The following is a 15,624-nucleotide window of genomic DNA, read 5'->3' as shown; positions in this document are numbered from 1 at the left end:
CTTTATTAGATCTTTGATGTCACACATGAGTTGGTACTCATGAAAAAGTAGTAAGAACCCTTCCTCTGACCATGCAGATATTGCCTTTCCACTGCCACTGTCTTGGAAGCCCTAGACATCCCCCAGATTCCTCAGGAAAGTTGTTTTAGACAATGGAATTCCTCAAGACTTTCTTTTAGCCCAATTGATAGGAGTGTATGTGATTGGCAATACCTACTGCTGTAGCTAGATAAACACCTTAGGTACAGTAGAGACATAAGTATAGGAGATCTGGAAGCAGGTCCACTGGCTACAAACAGTGGGGCTGTCTGATAATCCTTCTTTGCTTTTTTTTTATAATTATTGTTTTTATTTTATTTTCCTGTGAAAACCAGAAAACCTGCTAAACAAATTCTGAAAGAGCTATAACACTGTGACCATAATTCTTTTTTTTTTTATTATTACTATACTTTAGGTTTTAGGGTACATGTGCACAATGTGCAGGTTTGTTACATATATATCCATGTGCCATGTTGGTTTGCTGCACCCATTAACTCGTCATTTAGCATTAGGTATATCTCCTAATGCTCTCCCTGCCCCCTTCCCCCCCCCACAACATTCCCCGGAGTGTGATGTTCCCCTTCCTGTGTCCATGAGTTCTCATTGTTCAATTCCCACCTATGAGTGAGAACATGCAGTGTTTGGGTTTTTGTCCTTGCGATAGTTTACTGAGAATGATGTTTTCCAGTCTCATCCATGTCCCTACAAAGGACATGAACTCATCATTTTTTATGGCTGCATAGTATTCCATTACCTGAGACACTGGGATCCTGGATTAGGTCACTGCCTCAGGCAGGTCTGGCTGTCCTGCTAATGGTGTAGTCCTTTGGGATCCAGTAAAGGATTTTCTGTCTGTTACTCAACAGTGTTGCACTGAGTTTGGGTCAGTCAAGGTGCTACATTAGTCTAGCTAGATAAACCTCTTCCTCCAGGTCCAGAGAGGTTGGTGGGCATATGAAATTGACTGATTTTGCTACGAGAGATGTCTGGCTAGAGGGGTAGACCTTAGGACAATTCTCCAGGAGGCCTTGGACATACATAGTTATCCCCATTTCTTGCTTGTAGTTCTCACAAATAACTGTAGAATGTGCTGGGAATGCAACATCTTGAGTTAGGGAGGAACTGCTCTGGTACGGCCTGGGCTTTACTCCTCCTTCCTGTGGAAGTGAGATATCCTTCAAAGCTTTGCCCAGTGATCATGCGGCCCCTGGGTTATATAACCCAGAATAGGCTGCCAGCTGTGTTTCCTCAGCTGCAGTGCAAGTGGGGCATGCTCCGTCGAGACTTTATTCACTCTGGGCAGCTTTGTTGAGGATTAGGTGGTCAGCTCACAATGAATCATAAGCTTCTTTTGTCCCTTGCTGTGTATCTGTAAGTAAAAATCTCCTTCATATATTGTGTGTGTGAGTGTGTTCTATCTCAACAGACTCAGGCAAATAGTAATTAGTGAACCTGCTTCACAGATGCTTAGAAGCTAAAAGGTTAAGCAGCGATGTCAGCGCTATCAGGGGGCTGTGGAGACTGGAATTGAAGTTCAGAACCTTTCATGGGAGACAGGTCAGGTAAACATCCAAGCAAAGTGATAAAGGAAGAAAACAATACGAAACTCATTACCCTCTGTGGGCTGCTTTCAAGCTTTAACTTCAGGTCCTCCTGCTAGTTTTTACTTTTCAGAGTGTTTAAGTGGTTGTTTTTGGTTGTTGTTGTTTGTTTGTTTTTTGTAGTTTGTTCAGTTTTAGTTGTGAACAGTGCATTAGATAGATTCTAGTTGGCTTACTTCATCTTAGCAATCGTCGAAAACTTAGATATTTTATCTTTAAAATTACAAACCAATATGGATTACTACAAACATCTATTAGAGCATTGCTATCTTCAAATATGATTCCCTAGATTGGGTGTGATATTTCCGTATTTTAGAAAGTTCCCCTGCCCCAATAAATCTAAAATGTCAGGTTAAAACCTCTCATTTCTTCTTTATTTGCCTAGTTCAGCCAATTTGACTCTCAGTTGGATTTTGAGAATCTCAGTGATGTTTCAGTTTGGAGGTCGGTTCAGAATAGCTTTTTATTCTAATTTTAATACCTCTATTATCCTGATAAAAGTGTTGTTGATGAAATAATTTTGAATATCTCAATAAAAATCTCAAGTGCCTACCAAATATTCTTTATTTATAAAGAAATATATATAAGTTGAAAGTTATATATAAGTTGAAAGCTTATATATTTTATACATTTTATATATCACATAGTCTTTGAATGTGAAAAAAAATCAGTTAAAAGTATCAGTTGTATTTACAACAAAGATAGTAGCATGAGCCCCACCAGGGTCCTCTTAATCCCTGATTCCAAGTTCTCAGTGCAATGACCAATAGACGAGACAAATTAAAGAAGACCTACATCATGTCTGGGGGACAATGAAGTATACCTTCCACATACCAAATTGTCGAGCGTTTGTACTTGAGATAGTATTGATAACAACCCAGTGCACTGAGTCAACTTGCAACTCTTTCTCCAAACAGATATCATCATAACTGGCCCGTATTAGCAGAGGAAACCCTTCATATTTTGTAAGAAGATATTGAGCAACAGGGCAGTTGGTGGAGAGTATGGAAACATATAAATACAGTTAACAGGAAAAAACATTTTTAAATAATATCGAGATCTAATTCTGCATCTCAAAAGGGTCCCCTGAGTATATGGGGAGTTAATAGAATGATACTAGCTTCTGAGTATTTCCTTCTGAGGTGTCTCCATATTATTTATAAAGAAGGTGACAAGTACTCAGGGTAAACAACAAAACAAGAAAACCAGACCGTCCTCAGACTTTCCAATACTAAAAATCTGAGGGTGGTAAAACAACTGCTTCAGAATTTTGAGGAAAAAAGAAAATTTGTAACTTTAGCTTTTAATATAGCTAAGTTGTCTTTCACTTTGAAGGCAATAGACATATGTTCTTAGATGTTAAAAGATTCAGAACATATACCAACCTCCAACAAAATGGTTGTAAAAGAATTAAGTAGTTTCTTAGTTATAGAAATAGACTTTCTTTTGTCTTCAATCTTTAATCAGGGTTTTAGCACTGTGGTAGAACACATAAAAAGTAAAAGTACTTTCATATTCAAGTGAAATTCATAGACTTTGATAAAGTTTGTCTTCCATTTGTTTTAAACATCACAACTTATATTTTTTGGTCCCTAAATAATATCTTGATTATGGTTGACTATCTCTGCAATACAGTAGGTAAGTATTGCTTCTGGTTCGTATCTATCATGGGAGATTTAATGAATCACAAGGAGAAGATTTATTTTTAAGTGTTGACTTAAAAATGACTATGTCAGGGAATTAACAGGTGCATTAGCATCTTGATGTGGAAATCATTTCTGTTCTTTGTTTCCACTCATTGTTTCCAAGTTGTTTTTCTGTCATACCAAGGAGAGATTTCCTGAGGAAAAATAAAAGCCTTCTGATTGGATCGGGCTTACATGATGACTTATCATTTACATCTCTTCCAACTCAACAGGGAGAAAACGATTTTTTGTGTAGTGAGGTGGTGGCAGGCAAGAGAAGGAGTGTATACAGAGAGAGCATTCATTTTAATTCTGGTGCAGTGCACAGATGAGGAATATCCCACATGGAATCTCTTCCAGCCTCTGCTTAAACATATAATGATTTTATTTTCTTGTATGCCTGTTCCCTCTGCCTGTGGGAATAGGGAGAATGAAGAAAGATAATTGAGCTTATTCTTTCATTTGCAGCAAAACCCAAATATATACTTGAAGGGAAACAGGAATAGGTATTGTCGTCTTATATATAACTACTCTCATTCTCAGTACTTAGAAAAGGCATGGCTGCTTTTGCCATAAATATTTTAAAGTTTCAGCGAGGCTCAGGGAGACGCAGCCTTCCCTGGGATGCAAGTGGCAGTATTTGTTTGAAGGACAAAACTGCATCATGCTTTTCTTGTGTGTGATGTGTGTGCATGTGAATAATTTCAAATGATTTCAACAGTATAGTATATCTCATGTTTTATGGTTTCCCCAGTGAAAGGCTGACAATACCCTTAAGATATTTTCTTCAGCCTTCTTCACTGCAATTTCATTTTATAAACAATTATCCTCCTTTCACATTAAATAATTTTTCAATATATGAAGTTTCCAAATGTCTAACATGAGTTAACAAAAGTATAGCGTTTTTACCAGAAATAAATATAACTATATATGTCATTGGTACTCTAATTAATAGGATATTAAGGTAGTGTGTGTACTATAAACAGAGTAACTATAAAATATTTTGCGGCAAGTAAAATCTGGGGCATGCTAAATATTTAAATTCCTGTGAAGATCCAGGCCAAAGAATCAGGAAGATAATAAAAAGTATGAAGCTTGTCACATGGAAAATGCCTCAAAAATAATATGAAGTAATATTCTACCAAAGTCATGAAATTTTTTTTGGTCCCCAAACCTACCATCTCTGGAATACATGGCATAAATAAAATTCTGATAACAATTATCATAGTGAAGCACATAACTTTGATTTAAATAAGTGATCCATTGAATTAAGTTTATGTAACTGGAACTATTTCAGGATATATAGGTGTAAAAGTTAATGTTCCTGTCCTTAAAATAATTATAATTTTGATGGATAAATAAATTATAAATACACATGTCAAAAGTTAAACAATATTAGCTTCAAATAAGAGTTTAGGTAATCCCTGGAATAGATGACATTTTAGTAAAATAAATTACAAATATGATAGCTATTATAGGAGAGTTCAGAAGATGAAAGAATATCTTCTATTTAAGCAAGATTATCTTGAGGAGGTGAAATTAAAAATCAACCTTGTAAGTATATCCTTGAAGATGAGAACAGAGAAACATTCTAAGTAGAATATTAAAAATGAATCCATGTGGGTGATGTCAGAGTAAGGACCTCCAAAAATTTTCTCTTTCATTAAAGCAATAAAAACACTGGCAAAAAATGTTCAGTCAACTTTTTCAAAAAACACTCAAATTAAGAAAGACTTGCAGCAACCCAGGAAGTGTTTATTCAAGAAAAATGGCTGAATCTAAGTAAAAACAGCGAGCTTTGTATCATTTTAACTTGCTCTATCCTATCTCCTTGTACAGCTCCGCAGTAGCTTTGAAAACAAGGAGCCCACAATCATGGTGACAGCCAGCAGTCTGGCAGACACTGGGATAGAAATATAATGTTGGATATTCTACAAAGCCTCATTCCCAGAAAATTGTGATTATTTAAACTGTCTCTCAGTTCCTGGAAAACTCCACTTACAAGACTGCCTTTATTTTGACCTGATTTTGGAGCTTGGGTAGTATTAACAGCTTTATCCTCAGGGGCATTGGTTAAAAAAAGAAAAAAAAATCCATGGGCAAAGTTTAACATTATGGCTCTGTGAGACAGTAGATAACATTAGAGCCAAACTATAGAATTTGGCAATGATGAACTTAGGCAACGTAAGACATTTACAAGGTAAATCTTAAGACCGAGATGTTTATGAGGAGTTTGGAAAAGCTTTGACTTATTTCTAAAAATCTACATGGCTTGCTGCATGTGTGTACAGCTCTAGGTATGTCCAGAGTTGTGTGATTGCTCTGGAAAGAGCTGAGAAAGTCCTAAGCTCTCACTTCTAATTAACCTTGAGCCTTTGTGCAAACAAGAAGTAAAGGTGAGCTGAGTGTTTAAGATGTATCTCAATACACATGCTAAGCTCCTTGGCAAAGATTAGTTCCACACATTTAAAAACACCTTTTTCTAATCATTAGCTGACCAAAACACCAACCAAGCAGAAATTTCAGTGGTCATACTTTGTACCATATTTTAAAAATTAACTCAAAATGGAACTAACTAAAAAAATACTGGAGGCTGTAATGTTGCAGCTAAAACTATACAACTCTTAGAAGAAAATAAGCATAAATCATTTTGACATTGGTTAAAACAATGATTTCTTAGATATGACACCAAAAGCACAAGCAACCAAGAAATATATATATATATATATATATATATATATATATATATATATATATAGCAAATTGTTCTTTATAAAAATTAAAGCTTTTGTACTTCAAAGAACATTATCAAGAAAGTGGTAAAATCATCCACAGAATAGACAAAGTATTTGCAATCATAACTGGTAAGAGCTAAGTTTTAGAATATATAAGTAACTCTGAGAATGCAACAATAAGACAAATACCTTGGTGAAAAATGAGCAAAAGATTTGAATAGACATATCTTCAAAGAGATATACAAATATCTAATAAAAGCATTAAAAGATACTAAACATTATTAATCATTAGGGAAATGCAAATCCAAAGCACAATGAGATACCACTTCAAACACACTAGAATGTTATCATCAAAGCAGACAGATAATAGTAAGTGTTGGCATGGATTTGGGAGAAATTGGAATCCTCATATATTACTGGTGGAACTACAAAATGTTGTAGTTACGTATACTGAAGAGAATCATAAACACATGTCCACACAAAAAATTGTTCACAAATGTTTATAGCGTCATTATTCATGGTAGCAGTGTAGTGGAAATAGCACATATTTATCAGCTATCGAGCAGATAAACCAAATTATATTCATATAATATATCCATACAATGGAATATTATTCAGCCAAAAAGGTAATAAAATATTAATACATGCTATAACATTGATGAACTTGAAAACATTACATTAAGTGAAATAGGCCACAAAGAAAAGGTCATATATTATATGAATCCATGTATATGAAATGCCTAGAATAGGCAAATGTGTAGATATAGAAAATTGCTTCTGGGGCTCAGAATAGGGTAAAATGGGAAATGATTTAATGGCCATTGGGCTTCTTTTGGGGATTATAAAAATATATTGGTATTTGATAGTGTTGATGGCTGCAAAATATTGTGATCCTACTCAAACTCCACTGAGTTCTACACTTTAAATAGATGAATTTTATGGTATGTAAGTTATATCTCAAAAAATAATAAAATGAACGGAGATCAATATTTGAAATGACTGTATACAGAGCGCAGCAGAGTCTGTCCCAGAGAAATAAGAATTTAATAGAAAATTATAAAAGTTAACCATTTTAAGTCACTAGAGTGTCGCTAGAGAATAAGTGGGACATTGTACTTGCTTACATCTCCAGGGCAGTGGGGCAGAGATTCTGCGAGGGTGGAGGCAGGCAGTGAGAACAGACGGTGCTGAAGCTCTATGTAAGAGAGCTGACTTCACCTGAAACACCATGTGAAGACGTTTATCGTCTATAACAATGGAGATATTCGCGGTGAACACATAAAGGAGGTAGGTAATTCCATGATATTAATAGCAACAAGTGAAAATGTAGATCAAATAGAAGTTTATCAGAGTGAACTAGAGAAAGGGCATAAAAAAGCCCTCCTAGGGTTGGAGAATCCTCAAAAACTGACAAAACCTAGCTTTTCAAAGAAGCCTGACTTTAATCAGATCACATTTTGGAGCAATTTACGTCTCAGTGCTGTCAAAAACAATACAGCAATCAGCTAGCAATTAGTGGATACTAATAGCTGGGCATCATATCCATAGTGCTAGATCAGCCAGAAATGTAACAGGAAGATCACAGAAGGAGACAAAGTGAATGCTGATGAAAACCACAATCATCTCAGAAAGGTTCTGTGTATTCCCAAGGTGTGTTCTCTGAGGAGCAACATCAGAAGCTATATACTGTAGGGGAAATAGACATCAGTAGAATAGTTTTGTCAAGTCACCAACCAATGAAAAAGCAAACAGTCAAACAACACAAATCTCGCAAACATTTAATAAAGTTATAGTAAAGTTTCTCGCATTTAGCGGTTTTATGGCATGTTGTGATATCCCATCTCAAGTGAAAACAAGATGCTTCATTTTAAGCTGCTAGAATGGAAGCAAGCCTTGTTGGCATTTTTTGATTTTTGTAGGTATATGGACATGTAGTACTCATTAGGGTATGTGTTACCTTCTTAACTAGTAGTTCATAGGCTTTGAGAGGACTACAGAGAAAGATAAGTCCCTTTAGCTTGTTCCAGCTTTGGTATAAGTCGCACCACTTGGCTCGTATGAAACAGTAGAGTCAGTGTTATTCTAAGTGTCCATGACAAAACAGGATACTGAATGAAGCCTATGGAAATCTCTGATAAGAGAATCAGAGTACAGTTCCCTAGACTTTTCTGTAAAGCTATGCAGTTTTCTATAAATCACTTATTTTAAGAAATTTCTGGTTTGCAAATGGACCCTGATTGAGACTAAATGCTTAAAGATGAAACACAATGTGATGAGATGACTTGAGATGCCCATTACAAATTGGATATTATCTGATCCATCAAGCTATAAAATTGGTGTCCCAAGTGGCATTCCATTATCAAATGGAGATAGTACACATGAGGTTGGACTGGAGAACATTATATGATCAGTTGATTCACACCACAGTGTACCTTCTTCTGCTGCACCAACACATTCACTTCAACTTACACCTATAGACAGCTAAGGACACTCCCATAATGAATTGAATAAGAAAGAACAAATTAGAGTCTGGTTTATAGGTGATTTTATATTACATGTTGGCTCTTGCCATAAGGGCATTGCTATAATACTACAACTCCATTAAAGGGTGGTTATGAAGGACAGAGTAATTACCCCATAGGTAGAATTGGCTGTCTCCTTTGTCCATTCAGATTATCTGATGTTTGGATTTATGCTGCTTCACTAGTGGTATGACCAAATGGTCAGGGGCTTGGGAAGAATAGGACTGGAAGATTGATGGCAAAGTATGAGCAAAAGGGAAGAGGTATGTTGATGGCTGTCTCCAAATGGGAGAATACTTTTTCCCTAAAAATAGTTTATAAATGAGATTGACTGCAGATATGGCTCTAAATGATCAGGTGAACAAATACTTTGTGCATGTCAGTATCTTTTTCTACAACTCTATGCTTTCCCAATGGGCTCATGAAAGAGGGTGGCTATGGTGGCAGAGATTCAAGCCATGCATGGATTTTACAACTTGGACTTTCTCTACAATGACTACTGTCATTGCTGAAACATTACTTGACAACAGCAGAGAATAATGCCGAGCTCCAGATATAGAATCTGGAGGGACTATTCAGCCACCTTGGAGCAGGTCGATTACATGGAGTCCCTTCCATCATGGAGGAAGAAACAATTTATTTTTAATGTAATAATTGTATATAATTCTGCCCATCATGCTTCTACCAAGAACACCATTCTCTGGTTTGTTATGTATCCCATCTATTATGTATCCCATCTATGTTATGTATCCCATCTATTATTGCTTCTGATCAAATAATTTATTTTATTGTAACACACAAATGAAGTAGTAAGTTAGCTCTCAAGAGATTTAGTAATTTTACATGCAGAAGCAGTTGGCCTTGTAATATAGAGAAAAGAATAATTGAAGACATCTATATGCTAATGATTCTAAAATTTTTATCTCCAAAGACCTGAATAGACATTTCTTAAAAGAAAATATACAAATGGCCAATAAGTATATATAAAAAATGATCAACATCACTAATCATCAGGGAAATGCAAATTGAAACCATAATGAGATAGCATTTTACCCCAGTTAAAAGAGCTATTATCAAAAAGACAAAAAATAACAGAAGCCAGTGAGAATACAGAGAAAGCGGAACGCCTGTACACTTTGGTGAGAATGTAAAGTAGTATATCCACTATAGTAAGCATTATGGATGTTCCTCAGAAAACTAAAAAATAGAATTACCTTATGATTCAGCAATCCCACTGCTGGATATGTCTAAAATGAAAGAAATTGGTATATCAAAGAGCTATCTGTACTTCAATGTTTATTGCAGCACTATTCACAATAGCCAAGATATGGAATCAATTTAAGTGTCCACGAATGGATGAATAGGTAAAGAAAATGTGGTATATATACACAATGGACTATTATTCAGCCAGATAAATGGCACCCCGTCATTTGCAGTGGCATGGATGGAACTGAAGATCATTATGTTAAGTGAAATAATCCAGGCACAGAAAAACAAATATTACATGTTTGCATTCATATATGGGTGCAAAAAAAAAAAAGTGGATCTCATGGAGGTCGAGAGTGGAATGGTAGTTACCAGAGGCTGGAAATGGTAAGGGTGGGAATGAAGAGAAGTTTGGTAGTGGTACAAAAATACAGTAAAATAGAACAAATGCATTCTAGTATTCAATAGTACAGTAGGGAGATTATAGTTAGTAATATTTTATTGAATATTTAAAAAAAGCTAGAAGAGAAGAATTTGAACATTCCCAGAACAGAAAAAGATAAATATTTGAAATGATGGAAATCTAAATTGCCACAATTTGCTCATTACACATTGCATACATGTGTAAAAATATCACATGTGCCTGCAAAATATGTATGACCACTATATTTCAATAAAAATAGAAAAAATGCATATCTCCAGCCCAGATCATCTCCTTGATTCCAGACTCACATATTGAATTGCCTAGCTGATATCTAGATATCTAATGGCTTCTGCTATAGATTGAATATCGTTTTTTTAATCCCTATCAAGTGTCATATTGAAATTTGATCCCCAGTGTGATGGTGCTGGGTGTCGGGGCCCAGTGGGAGGTATTTGAGTCACGGGGGCAGATCCCTTATGAATAGATTAATGTCCTTCCTTGGGGGAGTGAATAACTTCTCACTCTATTAGTTCCTATAAAAGCTGGGTGTTAAAAGACCCTGGCACTTCCCTGCCTCCACCGCCCTTTTCCTTTTCTCTCTTGGTGCAATCTCTACTCGTGCCACTCCCCTTCGCCTTCTTCCATGAGTGGAAGCTGCCTGATGTGGCCCTCAGCTGATGTGGATGTCAAATCTCAAACTTTGTAGCCATCTAGAACCCTGAGTCAAATACACCTTTCAGTTTATTTGAGGAATACCCAGCCTCAGATATTCCTTTGTAGCAACACAAAACAGACAGCTTCTTAAAATTAGCAAGTTCAAAACCAGGCACTTGATTTTATACTCCCTTCCTCTTATAGTCTTTTCCATCTTAATCAGTGGAAACTCTTCTTTCAGTAGATTCAACCCAAAATCTTGGAGTTGTCCTTGACTTCCCTCTTTCTCTCATATACCACGTCTAAATCATCCTCAAAGCCTGTCAACTGTACCTTCAATAAATACCTTAATGCAGTCATTTACTGCTATTTCCTGTGGCCTACATTATTGAATAGCCTCCTAAATACTTTCTCTATTTTGATCTACGAAAGCCACCCCTCTGTCTCTAAATCTAATCTACATAGAACAACCAGATGAACCTTTAAAAATATGCTAGATCATGTAATTTCTATTTTGAAAATCTTGTAATGGCTTCCCATTTCCACTAGGTCCCACAAGATATAACATATTGTGCTTCTCTCTTTCTTGGTGCTTCTTTGACCTTCTTGAGTCACTGGTCTTGGTGTTTTTCAACAAGTCAAACTGCACACTTCAGAGTATTTGCATTTGCTTTTTCTCTGCATGGAATACTTTCGTACTACTTATATATTTTTCTTCGCTCTTTTAGGTTTCTGTTCAAATGCCTTTTAAAGAAGTATTCTCTGACCACTGCACCCTCCACCCAATCACTTTGTAACTTCATTTTTCTGTTTCTTTTTTATTCTTAAGTACTATAACCACAACCAGCTGACATGGCTGCTGTCTTCTTCTCCTCCCTCTTATTCATCTCCTCTTCCTTCCCCTTTTTTCTCTTCTTTCTTCTTCTATTGTTGTTGTTGTTATTTTGTTTATATCTCTCCACTAGAATGTAGGTTTTCCAAATATAGCTATCTTGTCTATTTCATTCTGCTGTATGCACAGTGCCTAGAATGCACGGGGTCCTAGCACAGGGATAGGTAATCAGTGAGCATTTGGGAAGTAAAATTAATTTTTCATCAGTGATGTGCTAAAACCTTGGATACACATCAGTTGATATAAGGGTGCTAAGAAAGTTTCTCTTTTTATAGGAGTAAAATGGCTAGGTGCAGTGGCTCACACCTGTAATCTCAACACTTTGGGAGGCCAAGGCAGGAGGATTGCTTGAGCTCAGGGGTTCAAGGCCAACCTGGGTAACATAGCAAGACCTCGTCTCTATAAAAATTACTTTTAAAGACTAAAAATTCTTCATCTAAAAATTGACTCCTGCCTGTTCTTTCCTCTGGAAACTTTGTCTTAGAGGGGCACCCACCAGTTACCAGCTGGAGCTCTCAAAAACAAGCAATGAGGAAAGGATTCCCTATTTAAAAAATAGTGTTGGGAAAAGTGGCTAGTCATATGCGGTAAACTAAAACTGGCCCCCTTCCTTACACCTTACACAAAAATTAACTCAAGATGAATTAAAGACTTAAATGTAAGACCTAAAATCGTAAAAACCCCAGAAGAACACCTAGAGAATACCATTCAGGACATAGGCATGGGCAAAGACTTCATGACTAAACCATCAAAAGCAATGGCAACAAAGCCAAAATTGACAAATGGGATCTAATTAAACTAAAAATCTACTGCACAGCAAAAGAAACTATCATCAGAGTGAACACGCAACCTACAGAATGGGAGAAAATTTTTACAGTCTATCCATCTGACAGAGGGCTAATAGCTAATATGCAGAAGCTACAAGAAACTTAAACAAATTTACAAGAAAAAACAACCCATCAAAAAGTGGGCAAAGGATATGAACAGACACTTCTCAACAGAAGACATTTATGTGGCCAACAAACATAATGAAAAAAAGATCATCATCACTGGTCATTAGAGAAATGCAAATCAAAACCACAATGAGATACCATCTCACGCCAGTTAGAATGGCGATCACAAAAAAGTCAGGAAACAATAGATGCTGGTGAGGCTGTGGAGAAATAGGAATGCATTTACACTGTTGGTGGGAATGTAAATTAGTTCAACCATTGTGGAAGACAGTGTGGCAATTCCTCAAGGATCTAGAACCAGAAATACCATTTGACCCAGCAATCCCATTACGGGGTATATACCCAAAAGATTATAAATCATACTACTGTAAAGACACATGCACATGTATGTTTATTGCCGCATTATTCTCAATAGCAAAGACTTGGAACCAACCCAAATGCCCACCAATGATACACTAGATAAAGAAAATGTGGCACATATATACCATGGAATACTATGCAGCCATAAAAAGGATGAGTTCATGTTCTTTGGAGGGACATGGATGAAGCTGGAAACCATCATTCTTAGCAAACTAACACAGGAACAGAAAACCAAACACTGCATGTTCTCACTCATAAGTGGGAGTTGAACAACGAGAACACATGGACACAGGGAGGGGAACATCACACATCAAGGCCTGTTGGGGGACAAGGGAAGGGATGGCATTAGGAGAAATACCTAATGTATATGATGGGTTGATGGGTGCACCAGACCACCACGGCACGTGTATACTTATGTAACAAAACTGCACATTCTGCACATGTATTCCAGAACTTGAAGTGTAGCTTAAAAAAAAGAATTCTAAAATTAATGCTTTGTCTAGCTGACATTTCTTATTCTCCGAAAGTCATAGGGTTTCTAACAATTTATATTCCAGGCATCTGCCCAGTGGCCCCCACATTTTATCTGCTGCTTTCATATATGTAAGTCTTTTATTATTATTATTATTATACTATAAGTTTTAGGGTACATGTGCACAATGTGCAGGTTTGTTACATATGTATACATGTGCCATGTTGGTGTGCTGCACCCATTAACTCGTCATTTAGCATTAGGTATATCTCCTAATGCTATCCCTCCCCCCTCCCCCCACCCCACATCAGTTCCCAGAGTGTGATGTTTCCCTTCCTGTGTCCATGAGTTCTCATTGTTCAATTCCCACCTATGAGTGAGAACATGCGGTGTTCGGTTCTTTGTCCTTGCGATAGTTTACTGAGAATGATGATTTCCAGTTTCATCCGTGTCCCTACAAAGGACATGAACTAATCATTTTTTATGGCTGCATAGTATTCCATGGTGTATATGTGCCACATTTTCTTAATCCAGTCTATCGTTGTTGGACATTTGGGTTGGTTCCAAGTCTTTGCTATTGTGAATAGTGCCGCAGTAAACATACGTGTGCATGTGTCTTTATAGCAGCATGATTTATAGTCCTTTAGGTATATACCCAGTAATGGGATGGCTGGGTCAAATGGTATTTCTAGTTCTAGATCCCTGAGGAATCGCCACACTGACTTCCACAATGGTTGAACTAGTTGACAGTCCCACCAACAGTGTAAAAGTGTTCCTATTTCTCCACATCCTCTCCAGCACCTGTTGTTTCCTGACTTTTTAGTGATGGCCATTCTAACTGGTGTGAGATGGTATCTCATTGTGGTTTTGATTTGCATTTCTCTGATGGCAAGTGATGAAGAGCATTTTTTCATGTGTTTTTTGGCTGCATAAATGTCTTAAGAATTGTCTGTTCATATCTTTGCCCACTTTTTGATGGGGTTGTTTGTTTTTTTCTTGTAAATTTGTTTGAGTTCATTGTAGATTCTGGATATCAGCCCTTTGTCAGATGAGTAGGTTGCGAAAATTTTCTCCCATTCTGTAGGTTGCCTGTTCACTCTGATGGTAGTTTCTTTTGCTGTGCAGAAGCTCTTTAGTTTAATTAGATCCAACAGCACATCAAAAAGCTTATCCACCATGTTCAAGTGGGCTTCATCCCTGGGATGCAAGGCTGGTTCAACATATGCAAATCAATAAATGTAATCCAGCATATAAACAGAACCAAAGACAAAAACCACATGATTATCTTAATAGATGCAGAAAAGGCCTTTGACAAAATTCAACAACCCTTCATGCTAAAAAGTCTCAATAAATTAGGTATTGATGGGATGTATCTCAAAATAATAAGAGCTATCTATGACAAACCCACAGCCAATATCATACTGAATGGGCAAAAACTGGAAGCATTCCCTTTGAAAACTGGCACAAGACAGGGATGCCCTCTCTCACCACTCCTATTCAACATAGTATTGAAAGTTCTGGCCAGGGCAATTAGACAGGAGAAGGAAATAAAGGGTATTCAATTAGGAAAAGAGGAAGTCAAATTGTCCCTGCTTGCAGATGACATGATTGTCCCAGCCCAAAATCTCCTTAAGCTGATAAGCAACTTCTGTAAAGTCTCAAGATACAAAATCAATGTACAAAAATAACAAGCATTCTTATACACCAATAATGGAAAAACAGAGAGCCAAATCATGAGTGAACTCCCATTCACAATTGCTTCAAAGAGAATAGAATACCTAGGAATCCAACTTACAAGGGATGTGAAGGACCTCTTCAAGGAGAACTACAAACCACTGCTCAATGCAATAAAAGAGGATACAAACGAATGGAAGAACATTCCATGCTCATGGGTTGGCAGAATCAATATCGTGAAAATGGCCATACTGCCTGAGGTAATTTATAGATTCAATGCCATCCCCATCAAGCTACCAATGACTTTCTTCACAGAATTGGAAAAAACTACTTTAAAGTTCATATGGAACCAAAAAGGAGCCTGCATTGCCAAGTCAATCCTAAGCCAAAAGAACAAAGCTGGAGGC

The 15,624-nt window shown here is 36.8% G+C and overlaps 1 protein-coding gene and 1 non-coding gene across 2 annotated transcripts in view; one reads left to right on the top strand and one right to left on the bottom strand.

Annotated features, from left to right (window-relative positions):
- Window positions 1-353: 353 nt before the first annotated feature.
- LOC129481436 (U7 small nuclear RNA) lies at window positions 354-413 on the bottom strand. Its single transcript, XR_008657428.1, has one exon. It is a non-coding gene; the product is annotated as a U7 small nuclear RNA (small nuclear RNA).
- An 866-nt stretch (window positions 414-1,279) lies between these two features.
- Window positions 1,280-15,624, top strand: part of LOC134736450 (uncharacterized) — an 80,230-nt gene continuing 65,885 nt past the window's right edge. The window contains exons 1-2 of the mRNA XM_063637854.1: window positions 1,280-1,410; window positions 1,503-1,601. Coding sequence (XP_063493924.1) covers window positions 1,373-1,410; window positions 1,503-1,601 — 137 coding nt within the window. The 5' untranslated portion in view covers window positions 1,280-1,372. The remainder of the gene's footprint in view (window positions 1,411-1,502; window positions 1,602-15,624) is intronic.

Source organism: Symphalangus syndactylus, chromosome 4 (genome assembly GCF_028878055.3).
Source record: "Symphalangus syndactylus isolate Jambi chromosome 4, NHGRI_mSymSyn1-v2.1_pri, whole genome shotgun sequence".
NCBI classification, from domain to species: domain Eukaryota; kingdom Metazoa; phylum Chordata; class Mammalia; order Primates; family Hylobatidae; genus Symphalangus; species Symphalangus syndactylus.
This window is presented reverse-complemented; position numbering and strand designations above follow the sequence as displayed.